General features: G+C 43.0%; 1 protein-coding gene across 7 annotated transcripts in view; it reads left to right on the forward strand.

Moving 5' to 3' along the window:
- The window catches only part of LRRFIP2 (LRR binding FLII interacting protein 2), a 138,089-nt gene that overhangs the window by 8,691 nt on the left and 113,266 nt on the right, over positions 1–16,132 (forward strand). For all 7 annotated transcript variants that reach the window (XM_073333006.1, XM_073333000.1, XM_073333001.1 and 4 more), the window contains exon 2: positions 8,171–8,324. In XM_073333006.1, the coding sequence (XP_073189107.1) occupies positions 8,235–8,324 (90 nt within the window). In that variant the 5' untranslated portion in view covers positions 8,171–8,234. The remainder of the gene's footprint in view (positions 1–8,170; positions 8,325–16,132) is intronic.

The raw sequence follows: 16,132 nt of genomic DNA on the forward strand, positions 1-16,132 counted from the left end.
CTACCATGGCTAGCATCGACTTACAGAGCAGTGCACTGTGAGTAGCTATCCCACAGTTCCCGCAGTCTCCGCTGCCCATTGGAATTCTGGGTTAAGCGCCCAATGCCTGATGGGGCAAAAACATTGTTGTGGGTGGTTTCAGGTACATGTCATCAATCGCCCTTCCCTCTGTGAAAGCAATGGCAGACAATCGTTTCGCATCTTTTTTTCTGGATTACCCATGCAGATGCCATACCACGGCAATCATGGAGCCCGCTCAGCTCACCGTCACCGCTGCTGTTGTGCGCAATGTAAACACCTCGCTCATTATCCTGGATTATATGCAGAGCCGGGCTAAGAGACTCCAGCACGAGGAGGATTTTGATGAGGACATGGACACAGATGTTCCTGAAAGCACGGGCTGTGGCAATTGGGACATCGTGGCGGCAGTGGGGCTGGTTGATACAGTGGAACGCCGATTCTGGGCCAGGCAAACAAACTAGTGGGACTGCATAGTGTTGCAGGTATGGGCTGATTCACAGTGGCTGCAAAACTTTCGCATGCATAAGGCCACTTTCCTGGAACTCTGTGAGTTGCTTTCCCCCGCGCTGAAATGCAGGAATACCAAGATGAGAGCAGCCCTGACAGTTGAGAAGCGAGTGGCAATAGCGCTGTGGAAGCTTGCAATGCCTGACTGATACCGGTCAGTCGGGAATCAATTTGGAGTGGGCAGGTCTACTGTGGGGGTTGCTATGATCCAAGTAGCCAATGTAGTCATTGACGTTCTGTTATCAAGGGTAGTGATTCTGGGAAATGTGCAGGTCATACTGGATGGCTTTGCTGCAATGGGGTTCCCGAACTGTGGTGGGGCAATAGACAGAACTCATATTCCCATCTTGGCACTGGACCACCGTGCCAACCAGTACATAAATGGCAAGGGGTACTTCACAATGATGCTGCAAGCACTGGTGGATCACAAGGGACGTTTCACTGACATCAATGTGGGATGGCTGGGAAAGGTGCATGACGCTCGCATATTTAGGAACTCCGGACTGTTCAAGCAGCTGCAAGAAGAGTCTTACTTCCCAGACCAGAAAATTAACCTTGAGGATGTTGAAATGCCAATAGTTATCCTTGGGGACGCAGCCTACCCCTTGCTCTCATGGCTCATGAAGCTGTACACAGGCAGCCTGGACAATAGTAAGGAGCAGTTCAACTATAGTCTGAGCAAGTGCAGAATGGTGGTAGAATGTGCCTTTGGATGTTTAAAAGCTCGCTGGCGCTGTTTGCTGACTAGGTCAGACCTCAGCGCAACCAACATTCCCATTGTTATTGCTGCTTGCTGTGTGCGTTATAATATCTGAGAGTAAGGGGGAGACATTTATGGAGGGGTGGGAAGTTGAGGCAAATCGCCTGGCATCCGATTTTGAGCAGCCAAACACCAAGGCGATTAGAAGAGCACAGCTAGGTGTGCTGCGCATCAGAGAAGCTTTGAAAACCAGTTTCATGACTGGCCAGGCTACGGTGTGACAGTTTTCAGAGTAACAGCCATGTTAATCTGTATTCGCAAAAAGAAAAGGAGTACTTGTGGTACCTTAGAGACTGACAGGTGTATGTGTTTGTGTCTCCTTGATGCAAACTCGCCCCTTTTGTTGATTTTAATTCCCTGTAAGCCAACCACCGTCCCCCCCCTTCGAAATAAAGTAACTACTGTTTTGAAACCATGCATTCTTTCTGTATTAATTTAAAAAAAAAAAAGAGAGATAACGGACAAGGTAGCCCGGGTGGGGTGGGGGAGGAGGGAAGGACAAGGTCACATTGCTTGTTGTTGCCACACTAATAATCAAACTGTTTTTGAATGACAGCCTTCTGTTGCTTGGGCCATCCTCTGGAGTGGAGTGGCTGGGTGCCCGGAGCCTTCCCCCTCCCCCGCAATCCCCGCGTTCTTGGGCATCTGGGTGAGGCAGATATGGAACTTGGGGAGGAGGGCATGCGGTTATACAGTGGATGCAGCGGGGGACTGTGCTCTTGTTGGCTTTCCTGCAGTTCCAACAGATGTTTGCTCCCCCAATGGATGCTTCATCATGTCCATTTGCTCCCCTATTAGCCTCAGGATTGCGTTCTACCTCCACTCTTTGCACTCACTCAATTCTTTCCTGGTCTCTGACACTGAATGCCTCCATGCATTAAGCTGTGCCCTGTCAGTGCAGGACGACTGCATGAGCTCTGCAAACAGTCGTGAGTGCATTTTTTTCGCTTTCTAATCTGCGATAACCTCAGGGACGGAGATGATAGGGGGAGCGTAGAAACATTTACACCTGGGGGAGATAAGAAGGGAGAGTAATGTACAGCACAGACCACCCCCCCACCCTGCTGCATGCCTGTTCTCTGGGATGATTCCTTCTCTCCTCCCCCGGCTACCTGGCTGTTCTCCGGGATGATCCCTTCACCCCTCCCCACGGCCGCATGGCTATTCTCTGGGATGATCCCGTTTAGCCAAGTGCTAACAGCCCAGCATGATCGGGGTCCTCTTACTGTTCCCTTACAAAAATTCTCCTATTTCAACCAGGTGACGATGAATGATGTCACTATACTGAGGCTAACACATAAAGATATAGACCGAATTTTGCTTGAATGTGACCAAAACTCAGGACCATTTGCTTCCATGCTTTGTGCTGTAATGATTCCAGAATACTTGCAACTGGCTTGGCGTGGTAAAGTGTCACTTTTGTTTCTACTGCCTTCTCGCATTTATCTCCAGACTTCTTCTCCTTGTCCAGATCTATTAATTTATCAATCTTCTATTCATTGAACTTTTTGCAACTTTGCACTTTTAAGAGAGGTAAGGGATTGACTCTGTGTACACAAATTTGCAGAGGGACAATCGGGTTGAGGTCTGTTGTTTCTCACCTCTCTATTTATTTATTTTTTAAAACCTTTTTTTGTTGTTAACAAGCATGTTCTCTCTGGGGACACAAATCCACAGTTTGAGAACTGCAAAACTAAGTATCTCTGATGGTATCTTCTAGACTGAGCACAGAGTCCCATTGGTAGGTAGATAGATTAACCTAAACAATCTATATAGAAACCCCTGGAATCCCATAAGATTGGGTCCCTAATTCATGAACTATTGGAACTCATTTAAGAAAAGTTTTTTAAACTTTACATGAATATATTGTCTTATATTATAGAATTAGAATTTATACTCCCTATTCCATGATGATATCTTTGAGCTATAATAGTTTTAATTAAGAACATCTTTAGATAGGTGTTTCCCTCAAAAATTTTATCAAAAAAATCCAACTTAAATAAATCAGATTTTTTTTTTTAAATCATTGATTTTTATTCTCCCTGAAGCTAAAGGTGAGGTCATACACAGCTAAAGGTGAGGTCCTACACAGAGGAGCAAAGAATGTAGGTCACACTTATAGGATCAGGGGACTATGTATTTGAAAGTAGTGACTCTGAAAGAAATTTTATGGGTCATGGTGGATAATCAACTGAACATGAGCTCCCTGTGTGGTGGGTGGCGAAGAAAGCAAATGTGATCCTTGGATTTATAAGTGAGGGGAGTATCACAGAAGTAGGGAGATGCTCTTACCACTAAATATGGCATTGGTGAGACCACTGCTGCCATAGTGTGCACATTTCTGGTATTGACACTTTAAAAATGATGTTGACAATTGGAAAGAGTTCAGAAAAGACCTACAAGAACAATTTGAGTTCTGGAAAACCTGTGCTGCAGTAATAGACTAAAGAATGCCAGTCTATTCAGTTGAACCAAGAGAAAGGGGACTTGATCATAGTCTAAGTATATGGAGGGAAGATTTCTGATGATAGAGGACTCTTCAGTTTAGTAGACAAAGGCATAACAAGATTCTGTGGCAGGAAGATGAAGCTAGATAAATTCAGATGAGGAATAAGGCCTACATTTCTAATAGTGAGGGTAATTAACTATTGAAACCACTTAGGGATGTGGTGGGTTCTCTTTGGAGTTTTTAAATCAAGACTGAATGTCAAAAAGGCATGCTTTAGTGCAGCCAAAAGTTATAGGCCTAAAGCAGGAATAACCTGGTGAAATTCTGTCATTGCTGTTATAAAGGAGATGTTCATAGTGGTTCCCTCTGGTCCTAAAATGTATGAATCTATGTATATAATTTTATTTCTTGTTTATCCACAGAGGTGCTTGGTTATACAGACTCTCTCTCAATACATTTAAAACTAACATGTCAATGTAGGTTACATATGAACATGTCTTTCTCAAAAAAAATAAATAAAATCAATACCACAGCCAAACGTAGATAGGTGAAAGCATCAGCAGGCTGTACAGATCATGCACACCCTGTGGTTCAAATGTTCTGCTTGCTGTTGTGTGGAGAGGTTAGCAGTTCAAACACTTCAACTGCTAGGTGTGTGCTGGAAGCCTCGTACCATAGCACAGCTCTGCTCTCCAAGAATGAATAGATGGACTTCAAGATACAAATTACTTTTTAGTATCTGCTGCTTGGGACTTGAGTTCCATATTGTTAGTGGTTGTTGTTATCCCAAAGCAAAAGCTGTACTCATGGCAGGGGTGGGAAAACTGCGGCCTGCGGGCTGCATCTGGCCCGTTGGATCTTTTAATCTGGCCCTCAAGCTCCAGCTGGGGAGCAGGAGCGGGGTCTTGCCTTGCTCCACTCCATGTGTGCAGCAGCTCTGCTTGGCTCCTGGAAGCTGGTGCAGCCGGGGGCTCTGCATGCTGTCCCCACCCCAGGCATCGGCTCTGTAGCTCCCATTGGCTGGGAACCATGGCCAATGGGAGCTGTGGGGGCACTGCCTGCAGATGGAGCAGTGCGCAGAGCAGCATGGCCCCACCTTCATGTGGGAGCCGGAGGAGGGATGGGCCACTGTTTCCAGGAGCCACTTCAGGTAAGTGCCACCTGGATCTTGCACCCCTGAGCCCTCTCTGCATCCCAATCCCCTGCCCCAGCCCTGATGGCCCTCCAAACCCTTTGATCCTAGCCCGGAGCACCCTCCTGCACCGCAAACCCTCATCCCCAGCCCCACCCCAGAGTCTGCACCCCCAGCTGGAGCCTCATCCCCGTGCGCCCCAATCCTCCGTCCCAGGCCGGAGCCCCCTCCTGCACCCTGAACTCCTCCGTCCCAACCCCACCCCACAGTTTGCACTCCCAGCCGGAGCCCTCATCCCCACCACCACCCTCCGTGTGCCCCAATCCCCTGCCACAGCCGGCCCTCCATACTGAGATGTGGCCCTCAGACCAAAAAGTTTGCCCACTCATGTCATATGGTATCTTGACAATCCAGTGCTATATAGTGGGTTTTCTGTTGATCTTTTAGCACTCACATTTGGATGAGACATTAAATAAAAATCACTCTGTTCAGATGGCATTTAAAGACCCCATGACACTCTTTGAAAAGAGGTAAGGCAAGTGATGGTTTGTCTGTTTATAGAATGCTCTTACTGTCTAAATGCTTTGCATGTATGTGGTACCAATTCTGTAGGCATAGATCCAGGCATCAGAACGGGTGGCACCATGGGAGGTGATTGGTTGTGTGGCCTAAAATATAATGTTTGTAACCTGAGGGAACACTATGAAGAGAACTTTTGCAGTATAGTCTTGAATCTGAAGATCATAGTATGTGGGACTGAGAGTAAGATTCTTTCCCAGGGAAGTGGGGGGAAAGGTGTTTTTAGGTTGTGTATACATGTAGATGTATCAGGAGAGAATGTAAAGGAATAGAAAAAGAAATGAACAAAGTGATAACCTGAATTAGTTGTGGGGCAAAGTTGATATTTGTGTTCCCCTTTTACATGCCAAGCTAGTTATCTTTGAGGGGGCACTTGATGATAGACTTTCTGTTACTGGAATAGGAAAATGCCATGGTGTCTTGGCAAACTCTCTTAGTAAATTATGTTCTAATGTTAAAGGCTTTGTGTGTTAGTTATTGAATGGTGCTACCGCCTCTATCTGTATAATCACTGTGCTACTAGTATCTATTTTGTAGGGCTGTTTTGAGAAACCTTGAGTGTGAATGTTGCTATTGTAGCACCAAAAGTTCTGTTGTTGTGCTACGCCCCGCAAGGTTTTATGAAAGCATTGCAGAATTTAAAATGTCTGTATGGGAGAGTATTAACATTTAATAGATAGAGATTTTTCTTTCTGTTTTTGTTAAAACTGCAGAAGCATTTCAGGGCACGGAATAAATGAGGCAGAAAAGTAAAGCATGTTAGGCCATTATAGATAAGGGTTCTGTTGGTTGAGAGGAGCAGCTTGCTGTATTTGCTTTTCTGGCACTTTCAATCTTTATTTTGACAGAGTGACCCCACCCAGGTCACCCTATTTAAAACCTGAATATATGAGGTTTGAAGGTGGAATGCAGCTTTGCCAGTCTGCATAATAATGCTTATAATAAATGCTGTATATATAAAATAAACATTCAGGTGTACTGAATTTTAAATGCTAAAGGGAAACTTCATTACATCTTTAATATAATTTCAGTAAATCTGAATAACAGGAATTGTTTTAAAACAAGATTAATATTCTGTGCCAAGTTCTATAGTGCGTCACTTTCAGAAGTGGTGTGCCGAGTCTTCATTTATTCACTCTAATTTAAGATTTTTGCATGCCAGTAATACATTTTAATCGTTTTAGAAGGTCTCTTTCTGTAAGTCTTTAATATATAACTAAACTATTGTATGTAAAGTAAATAAGGTTTTTAAAATGTTTAAGAAGCTTCATTTAAAATTAAATTAAAATGCAAAGCCCCCTGACCGGTGGCCAGGACCCGGGCAGTGAGTGCCACTGAAAATCAGCTCGCATGCCGCCTTTGGCACATGTGCCGTAGGTTGCCTACCCCGGTGTATACTGTAGGATACTATTTATACTGTGTACAGTACCATACAATTAAAAGTAAGTTCCTTATCTAATCCTGCAACTCACAGAAGAAAAGCAGCTAAGAAATGTAATGCTCCACCCTCTTGAACAAAGTTCATGTTGTGTTATATTTCCCTATTACAATAATTTTATGATAGCTTTAACATTTAACTTAAGGTCATCTTAGCAGTTCCAATAAGAACCATTTACTAAAGGGAACTTACAGTTAAACATGTTGTGAGCCGTTACTTGGCATGTACAATTTTATCCTGCTCCAGAGCAAACTTTTTGACCAAAAAATCTTAAGTTTAAGTATATCATAAGTAGTAGGTCTCTGAGCTTTCCTCCCTTTAATCCCCCCCCAACCCCGTCTCTCTGGCTGCTTGAAACAAAGCAGTGTTCTCTTTCTCTTAGACATCATGGCTACTGTGATGATGTATTTTCTCATCTGGCCTTCTGGCTGCAAGGGTATATGTATGTCTACTAGCCTACTTCTAGCCTGTTGTGAAGGGGGCAGTTTTTTCTACTTTAGCCCCTAACCCTTTTTCACCTCCATTTTGGGAGGAGTCCCACCTCAGCGAATAGCTTCAGAATTTGGATCTACTGTTGCTTGTGACTCTTACTAGCAGCAGTAGAATGAAATGAATATTTGTGAGAGCTTAAATACTGCCTATGGGGTTCTGAATAGTAGTAGTGAAAAGTGACAAGATACTGACAATGACAAGTTGCTGCTTGGCAAAACTCTGTGCATCAGCAAAGGTATTAGAGCTTCCTGCAGACTTAAGAATTCTATTGAATGCAAATAGAATGTAGTGTCTATGGCAGGGGTCGGCAACCTTTCAGAAGTGGTGTGCTGAGTCTTCATTTATTCACTCTAATTTAAGGTTTCGCGTGCCAGTAATACACTAACATTTTTAGAAGGTCTCTTTCTATAAGTCTTTACATACAACAATAGTTTAGTTATATATTAAAGTAAATAAGGTTTTTAAAATGTTTAAGAAGCTTCATTTAAAATTAAATTAAAATGCAGAGCCCCCTGGACCGGTGGCCAGGACCCAGGCAGCGTGAGTGCCACTGAAAATCAGCTCGCGTACCACCTTTGGCACAAGTGCTATAGGTTGCCTACCCCTGGTCTATGGCCGTAAGGGCAAGACATTCTTCTAAAATGAAAGCTGAGATTCTGAAATTCCCCTGTTTCTCTCCTCCCTCAGAAAAAATGCCAGAGAAATCTTACTATGTAAGTAGACTTCTTAAGTGCTTAGTGTGTTACATATAAAGAAAAAAAAACCTGATTATATTTATGCATTTTATTTCAGATCTGAAAGTTGAGTTTTGACCAGTTCATTCTTGCAAAAGAAATCCAGAAACTAGAGAATAAAAATGGGGACTCCTGGATCGGGGAGGAAAAGAACTCCAGTAAAAGATAGATTCTCTGCAGAAGATGAAGCCTTGAGTCACATTGCCAGAGAGGTCTGTAAATATTAAATTATCTAACATATAAAGAACAAATGAAAAACCCAGAATGCAGCCATAAAAATTAAAACTGTTTAATGCATAGTTCTTAAGGTGGCAACAATAACTAGTTGCCGTATTTAACAATTGTTATAAAAATTGAAGTATTTAAATACGTAGTAGCTTAAATCAAACTAAGCTAAAAATATATTATTGTAACATTTTAAAGTGTATTGTTGCTGTTACTCATTTATTCTAAAGTAATTGGTTACTTGTTTTCTAAAGAAATGGCTTAGTCCAAATTTTTTTTGAAAATCTATATTTATCTCTGCTGTGATTTATACCATGCTTTGGGTTGTTTATGTTGAATTCTAGTGGATATTACACATGAAATTCTGTGTTATAACTTTCAGGGGAAGTTCATAATTTTCAAAAAATTATTCAGGAATATAGGTTGGGTTTAAAATTTTCTGGAGCACAATTGTTAGCTCACCTTAATTTGTAGGTGACTGGCAGGTGAATATTCATCAGAGGCGAGCAACTGGAAGTTGGTAGGAGTCTTAAGAAGAAGTTGATGCAGGGAGGAAATTGGTCCTACTAAGCGTCAGGTATTGGAGATGTATAAACAGTAGATGATGATTTACTTACTGGGAATGGTTCTAGTATGAAAAGAACTGGGATTTACTGGAAGGCAAGGACCCATAGTACAGAAGGGAATAGAGAAAGATTGAGCCAAGTTCTGCACTTAGTTGCACCCATGCAATCCTGTTGACTTCAGTGGGTTTGCAGAGGCAATCTGAGGGCAGAATTTGATCATCTTTATACTGTGAAACCATGGTAAACAGAGAACATCTATATTTAATCACATTTCATAAGATAAAATAGTTACATAATCACATCTTTGGCAATATAGCAGCAGTTCCTCACTATCAAATATTGAGCCATGAAAGAGCTGAAGTAAAATAATGCTCCTAGAGTTGTAGGGTAGTGAATGAGCATAATAGGGGGAGCTCACAGTGATCCCTATATTTAGGTTTTCCAACACTTTCCACTACAAAAGTTTCTGGGGACCTTGTTAAGAAAAGTTGTGATGCCTTCATTGTTTACAGCAGGCCTTTGAAATTTGGCAGAGATGAAGCTTTGGGATCAGAAAAATGCCTTTTCTTGGCCTCATGAAATGCCACTCAGGTTTGAGAGAGACTTTTTAAAATTGCCGTTTCCCCTTTGTCACTTGTTGTCAGCAAAATGTTGTCATCATGTTAAAATAACTGAACATGAGCATTCATCAAAGCAGCAGCAAGAAACTGACTAGGAATACCAGGAGAAGGCAACCTTTCTGGGAGGAGAGGTAAAAAAAGCTGAGCCTGGCTGGCTCCTTGAACCTAGTGCAGAGCCCTGGCTAGCCGTTACCCCGTCTGTGGGGGCATCATGTCGGGAAGGATTCCACACACACACACGCACCCCCAAACACATCTTTGAGATCAGGGGCTTCTCTTTTGAATGATTGTTCATATAAACATTCCACTAATGGTGTGCAAGTGCTTGAGTTTGCAGTCTTTTGGCCAACAGTTTCCATGTGGTGCGTGTGCTACCTCAGATTCATAGAGTCATAGAAATGAAGGATTTGAAAGGATTATGTCCAGTTCCCTTTGCTGAAACAGGACCAGTAAACCTAGACCATGGTTGACAGGTGTTTGTCCAACCCGTTCTTAAAAACGTCCAACGATGTGGACTCTGCCAACTCTCTTGGAAGCCTGTTCCACAGCTCAACTACCCTTAAGAAGCTTTTCCTAATATATAACCTAAATATCCCATGCTGCAGATTAAGCTCATTACTTCTTATTCTACCTTCAGTGGATATGAGGAGCAAGGGATTCCCATCCTCTTTATAACAGCCCTTAACATGTTTAAAGACTGTTGTCAGGTCCCCCCTCAGTCGTCTTTTCTCAAGACTAAATGTGTCCAGGTATTGTTTTTTGTTCTTTTGCAACTCCTCCCAGCTTGGTGTCCTCTACAGATATTATAAGCACACACTCCACTGCATTGTCCAAGTCATTTATGAAAATATTGACTAGTACCAAACCCAAAACTAACCCGTGTGGGACCCCATTGCTTACACCTTCCCAGTTTGACAGTATATCATTGATAATTACTGTTTTGAGTATGGTCTTTCATCCAGCTGAGCACTCGCCATATGAATTTTATCTAGATTGCATTTCCCTAGTTTGCTTAGGAGAATGTCATGTGGAACTGCACTAAAATCAAGATATACTTAATCTTCTTTAGGTGCTTAAATAAGAGCTGACTTCTTTTAGAGATCTGGCCCCAAATGTGAAAAACTGGTCCCACTTTGGAAACAACTAAAGAAGATCTTCCTTTCTCTTAAGCTGTTCTGTTTTGGAGATGAGGTTCTGCACTCTCTCTCCCCACTGTCAACTTGAAGTTGTGAGCATGCTCGGTGTATGGCAGATTAACTGCCAAGTTCTATGGGGCCCTGAATTTGACAGAATATTAATTCAGATATTTTGGATTGTTCTGGAACTTCCACTCTTACAGTCCAATTTTTGTCTTGTGGATGCTGTACTGAAGACATCATTCTGTTTTTGTGACATTACAGTCTGTGGTCATGAAAATGGTTTACATGTACCTGCCAATATCAGTGTCTATAAGCAGGGGCATTTAGAAAGAAGACTAAGTGCACACCTTTTCAATTCAGTTGAAAAACGTTAGGCTTGCAGGGATATAAGTCGACTGCTTCCCCTATTCACTCGGCAAGTAACAGTCAAAGAAAGAAATTAGGTTGATTTGGCATGATATGTTTTTGACAAATCCACGCTGAACGTTCCCTATAACTCTGTATTTGTTTACAAGATGTTTAATAATTTATGCCAACATCTTTCCAAGTATCAAAGTTAGGTGGACTGGTCTGCAATTCCTTGGGTCCTTCTTTGTTCCTCTTTTTAAAGATATGTTTGCCCTTCTCCAGTCCTCTGTGACCTCACCTGCCCTCTATGCTTTCTCAAAAATAATTGCTGACAATTGAGATTGCTTCAGCTAATTCCTTAAGTGTCCTAGCATGCATTTCATCAAGCCCTGTTGTCTTGAATATGTCCAAATAATCTAAATATTCTTTAACATATTTTTCCTCTTTTGGCTTGTGTTCCTTCCCTCTTGTTAATATTAATTGAGTATCTGGTCACTATTAAGCTTTTGATTGAAAACTGAAGCAAAATAGGCATTAAACACCTCGCCCTTCTTGATGTCATCAGTAAGGCTAAGATTTTATCACAGATTTTTTTTTTTTTTAGTAAAAGTCACGGACAGGTCATGGGCAATAAAGAAAATTCACGGAAGCCCATGCCTGTCCCTGACTATTACTAAAAGTATCCATGACAAAATGAGGAGCTTCAGGGTCTCCACACAGCCCTGGCAGCTGCAGGGGCCCCAGCTCAGAGCTCCTGGGGGCTCAGAGCTCCAGGGTCCCACGCCACCAGCAGCTCGGAGCTGTGGGGTCCCCCTGTGGCTCGCAGCTCCAGGGGCTCCCGTTGCTCACAGCAGCTGGGAGATCTGGGGGCGGGGGTCCCCCCCCGGGTGGATTCCATTACTTGAGTGATCTCCATGACAAAATAGTAGCCTTAGTCATCAGTTGTTATAAGTAGGGCTGTCAATCACAGTTAACGCCTGTTGGGGTTGGGGTGAAGGGGGGTGCAGGCTCTGGGGTGGAGCCAGGGAAGAGGAGTTTGGGGTGCAGGAGGAGGCTTCAGGTTGGGGGGAGGTCAGCGTTTGGGTGCGGGGAGGGAGGCATCGGTGTGGAGACTAGCTCCATTGAAAGGGGTGGGGGTACACGAAGCCCCAGCAGGCAGCAGAGGGAAGAGGCGCGAAGCCCCAGCTAGCAGCTCAGCTGGAGAGAAGCCCCAGCCTATATTTTAAAATATAGAAAACATCCTAAATATTTAAATAAATGGTATTTTATTATTGTTTAACACTGTGATTTAAAACTTTAATCAGGATTAATTTTTTTTAATCACTTGACTGCCCACATTATTAACTCTTTCCCTGCTAAGTAGAGGGCCTATGCTTTCCTTTGTCTTTTTCTTGCTCCTAATGTATTTAAAAAACCTCCTCTTATTGCCTTTTCTTTCTCTTGCTTAGGGTAACCCATTTCGTTCCTTAGCCTTTCTGATTTTGTCCATACATTCTTGTGCTATTCTTTTATACTCTTCGTTAGCATTTTGTTCGTGTTTATACATTTTTAGAATTCCTTTTGATTTTCAGGTCATTAAGAGCTCCTGTTGGAGCCATATTAACCTCTTCCTAGTCTTCCTGTCTTTCCTTTGCATCGGAATAGTTTGCAGTTGTGTCTTCAATATTCTTGCCATGAGAAACTGCCAGCTCACCTGAACGCCTTTTTTCCTTAGATTTTTCTTTCCATGGGACCCTATCTACCAGTTCTTTGTGTCTGTCAGTCTGCCTGTTTGAAGTCCATTATCCTCATTCTGCTGCTCTTACTCCTTCCTTTTCTTAGAATCATGGACATCTATCATTTCATGGTCACTTTCACGCAAATTGCCTTCTACCTTCAGATTTGCTACCAATTCCTCCTTGTTGGTCACAATTGAGTCTGAAATGGCAGTCCCCTTGGTTACTTCCTCCACTTTCTGAAACAAAAAAGTTGTCCCCAATACAGTCCAAGAACTTTTTGGAAAATTTGTGTTTTGTTGTTGTTACCAGGTGTTGTGTTTTGAATATTTCTGTTTGTCTTTGAAATGCTGCCGCCTCCTCCACCTTCCTTGTTCTGTGCTCTGGAGTAGATCCCAACCATGCCATTATTTATATATATATATAATATAATATTTTTACCCCTTTTATTTTTACCCAGAGACTTTCAACTGGTCTGTCTCTCACTTCCTTCTGGACCTCCGAACAAGTGTATATATTCTTGATCTAAAATGCAACACCACATCACTTTTTATCTGCCTGTCCTTCCTGAACAAGCCATACCCTTCTATGCCAGTATTCGAGTCATAGAACTTATCCCACCAAGTCTCTGTGGTGATAATTAAATTACGATTTATTTTACAGACGAATGTTCCAGTTCTTGTTTGTTCCCCATACTCCTTGCATATGTGTATATACATCTAAGATGTTAAGTAGTTCCCCCACTGATTTCCTTTTTATTGCTCCTTAGACTGTATTGTAATTTTCAATGTCACTCCAAACATCTATCCCTCTGTTAAGACCACTTTTTTATGCTTATCTGTGGACTTTTGTCACCTTTCCCCTTTGGTGTGCGAAGATGCTCTTCCCCTTCTTGGTCAGGTGGACCCCATCTGTTTCCAGCAAACCTCTTCTTTCCAGAACAGGAGCCCTTAGTTGAGGAAGCAGAACCCTGCTATCACACCAGCTGTGAATTCTTCTCCAGGATGCATGTAGCCCTTCCTGCTTCATGTCAAGGGCGTAAAAGGGCAAAGCGCAACAACCACCACTCAGTTCCTTTCACTACCTCTTAATTCTTCCAGGTTCCCCAGATTCAAATACTGTTTCTTTTTTGAGGGTGCCATGCTTTATTAAAATGATGGGCAACTAAATGCCTGCCCTGCTTATGGGAGTTGTAAATCCTGGAAAATTTGCTATCTGCAGGACTCAGACGAAGGCTCGACTGCAGATATATCTCACAGGCAAGTCCATGAAGCTGGCATCAGTGCCTAGATCTCAGGACACCACTGTCCATGACCTCCCAGTGCTGAAGTGATCAAGTGCTAGCTCGTGGACTCACAGGGCTTTATCTTCAGCTCTGGCTTCTAGAGTGGCCAAACACAATAAAAGATAATCAGAGAAAGTACAGGCTAAGAGGACATCTAGCGGTTGATCCTCTTTTTTTTGAAAATCTTCTCAAAAAGAATTTCTTCTCTGTACCGCTCTACTTTCAAGACTTTGTGGTCCCATGTGGTTCCTGCCAATGCTGAATCTTGCTGTGCTGCCATGGCTTTAGCTCAGAGATAGCAGTCAAATGAGTTATCCAAAGTGGCACTGCTGAAAACTTTAATTGAACAACTTAACTCCGTTAACCTCCAGCTCTTTAACATTGGCATCAACAAAGGCTTTTCCAACACTGCAGACAGCCGTAGTAATCTCTAGATCTTCACCGTGATGTCATGGCACAGTCTCTGTTGTTGTTCCCTTGTGCCATAGAGCAATGACAGTCCTCATAGTGCTGTACGAACCAGAATCTCCCTTGCTGTCCACATCTGTATTGCTGGTGGCACCAGGACACACTCTGTCTATAGTGAAGAGTATCGCTTTGGTGTTACCAACAATGCCCGCATGTATGGCACCATCTATGGAGTTGGCATGCTCCTTTTTCATTGTCCTCTTGGATGGCTTCACATGATGGCTAGGGAATGGAACATTCCCATACGTACTCTCCCAGAAGGTCATCTCCACCTTCCTCAGCCTCGCTTAGAGAATCTAGGAATTTCTCTCAAGACAGATACTGGAATGCTCACTAGACAGGACATGCGGCCGTGGTTCCTGACACCATGGCCACCAGGCTCTGACCCTTTAATGCCCATACTGAGGTGCCTTGGACTACTCAGGGAAGATAGAACTACCCAGACAGGACTTGTTACTCTAAGGCTTCTCCTTCTACACCCATGGTGATGTCAGGTTGCACCTGAGCCTCTACCTGCTCAGACTTTCTCTGGCATGTCCTCCCATTTAGGTGATGTCACAGTTCCTCTGGTTAATCTGTTTGGGCCCATTATAATTTCCTAAACCACCAGTGGTGCTGTGGTTCACCTGAGTACATCTTGAACAATTTTAGGTGATTTCAGGACCTCCAGAAGACCGTCTCTAACTCCTTACAAATCCCAATGGAGGAGGTCTAGGAATCTATCCATAAACTCATCAATAGCTTATAGTCTGTTTCTTCAGGGAAGATGGTCCTTCTTATGAACAAGGCCATTATGGACCTTACACGAGTGATCTTGCCTATAGTGCTTCCCACATCCTGCAAAGTGGATGAAAAGTATCAAGTTCCATCTTCAGGGGCTGAGTTCTCTTATATGCAGCCAGTATCATCATCATCAACAGTGGCAGATGCTAATCAAAAGTTGTCAGGAAAAAAACACTCCAAAACACAGGGAACCTAACAGATTTGATTTATTGACCATAAGTCGTACTCCTCTGCTAGCTTGCAGTTATGTGGTGTTAATTACAAGGTCATGATGGCCAGGTATGACTTCCTTAATTATGAAAAGTTCACATCTTTGTTAACAAGAGCTGCCTCATACAAAGGAGGAATGTGCCACTCTGGATAACAAGGGTTAACTAGTCACCGAAACCAGCTTCCCGGCCTCACTGGAGTAACTGATGCTATATATCATTCAGTAACTACATCAGTAGTTATATAACAGGTCTTATGGCTGCAAGGATCATTGGACTTTTCTCAGGAGGTGCAGTCTACAGTGTACGCCTTTTTGAAGGACTGGAGTTACTCGGCTCTAAAACAGATGGAGCCCTTCACCCTCTGAAGGATCTAAGTGCAACACTTAGATCTCCTGGGGTCTACAGACTAGCCCATAAAAGGAAACACATCAGACAGCAGTCATGTGCCCCACAAAGGCCACATCCTTCACCTGTCTTCATCAGAGAATGACTGTCTTCAAGAAGAGGCAAAGTTTCCACAAAAGGGGAGAGACTAAATTTGCAGGTCACTCTGTGCAGCCTGTATTGTCAGCAAATCTTTCATTTTCCTTGAATTGTCAGGAGATACAAATTTACTTCTATGGATTTAGAGCCGCCAACCCTTTCTTTTGGGAGCTGTC

The sequence above is a fragment of the Lepidochelys kempii genome, chromosome 2 (genome assembly GCF_965140265.1).
Source record: "Lepidochelys kempii isolate rLepKem1 chromosome 2, rLepKem1.hap2, whole genome shotgun sequence".
NCBI lineage: Eukaryota > Metazoa > Chordata > Testudines > Cheloniidae > Lepidochelys > Lepidochelys kempii.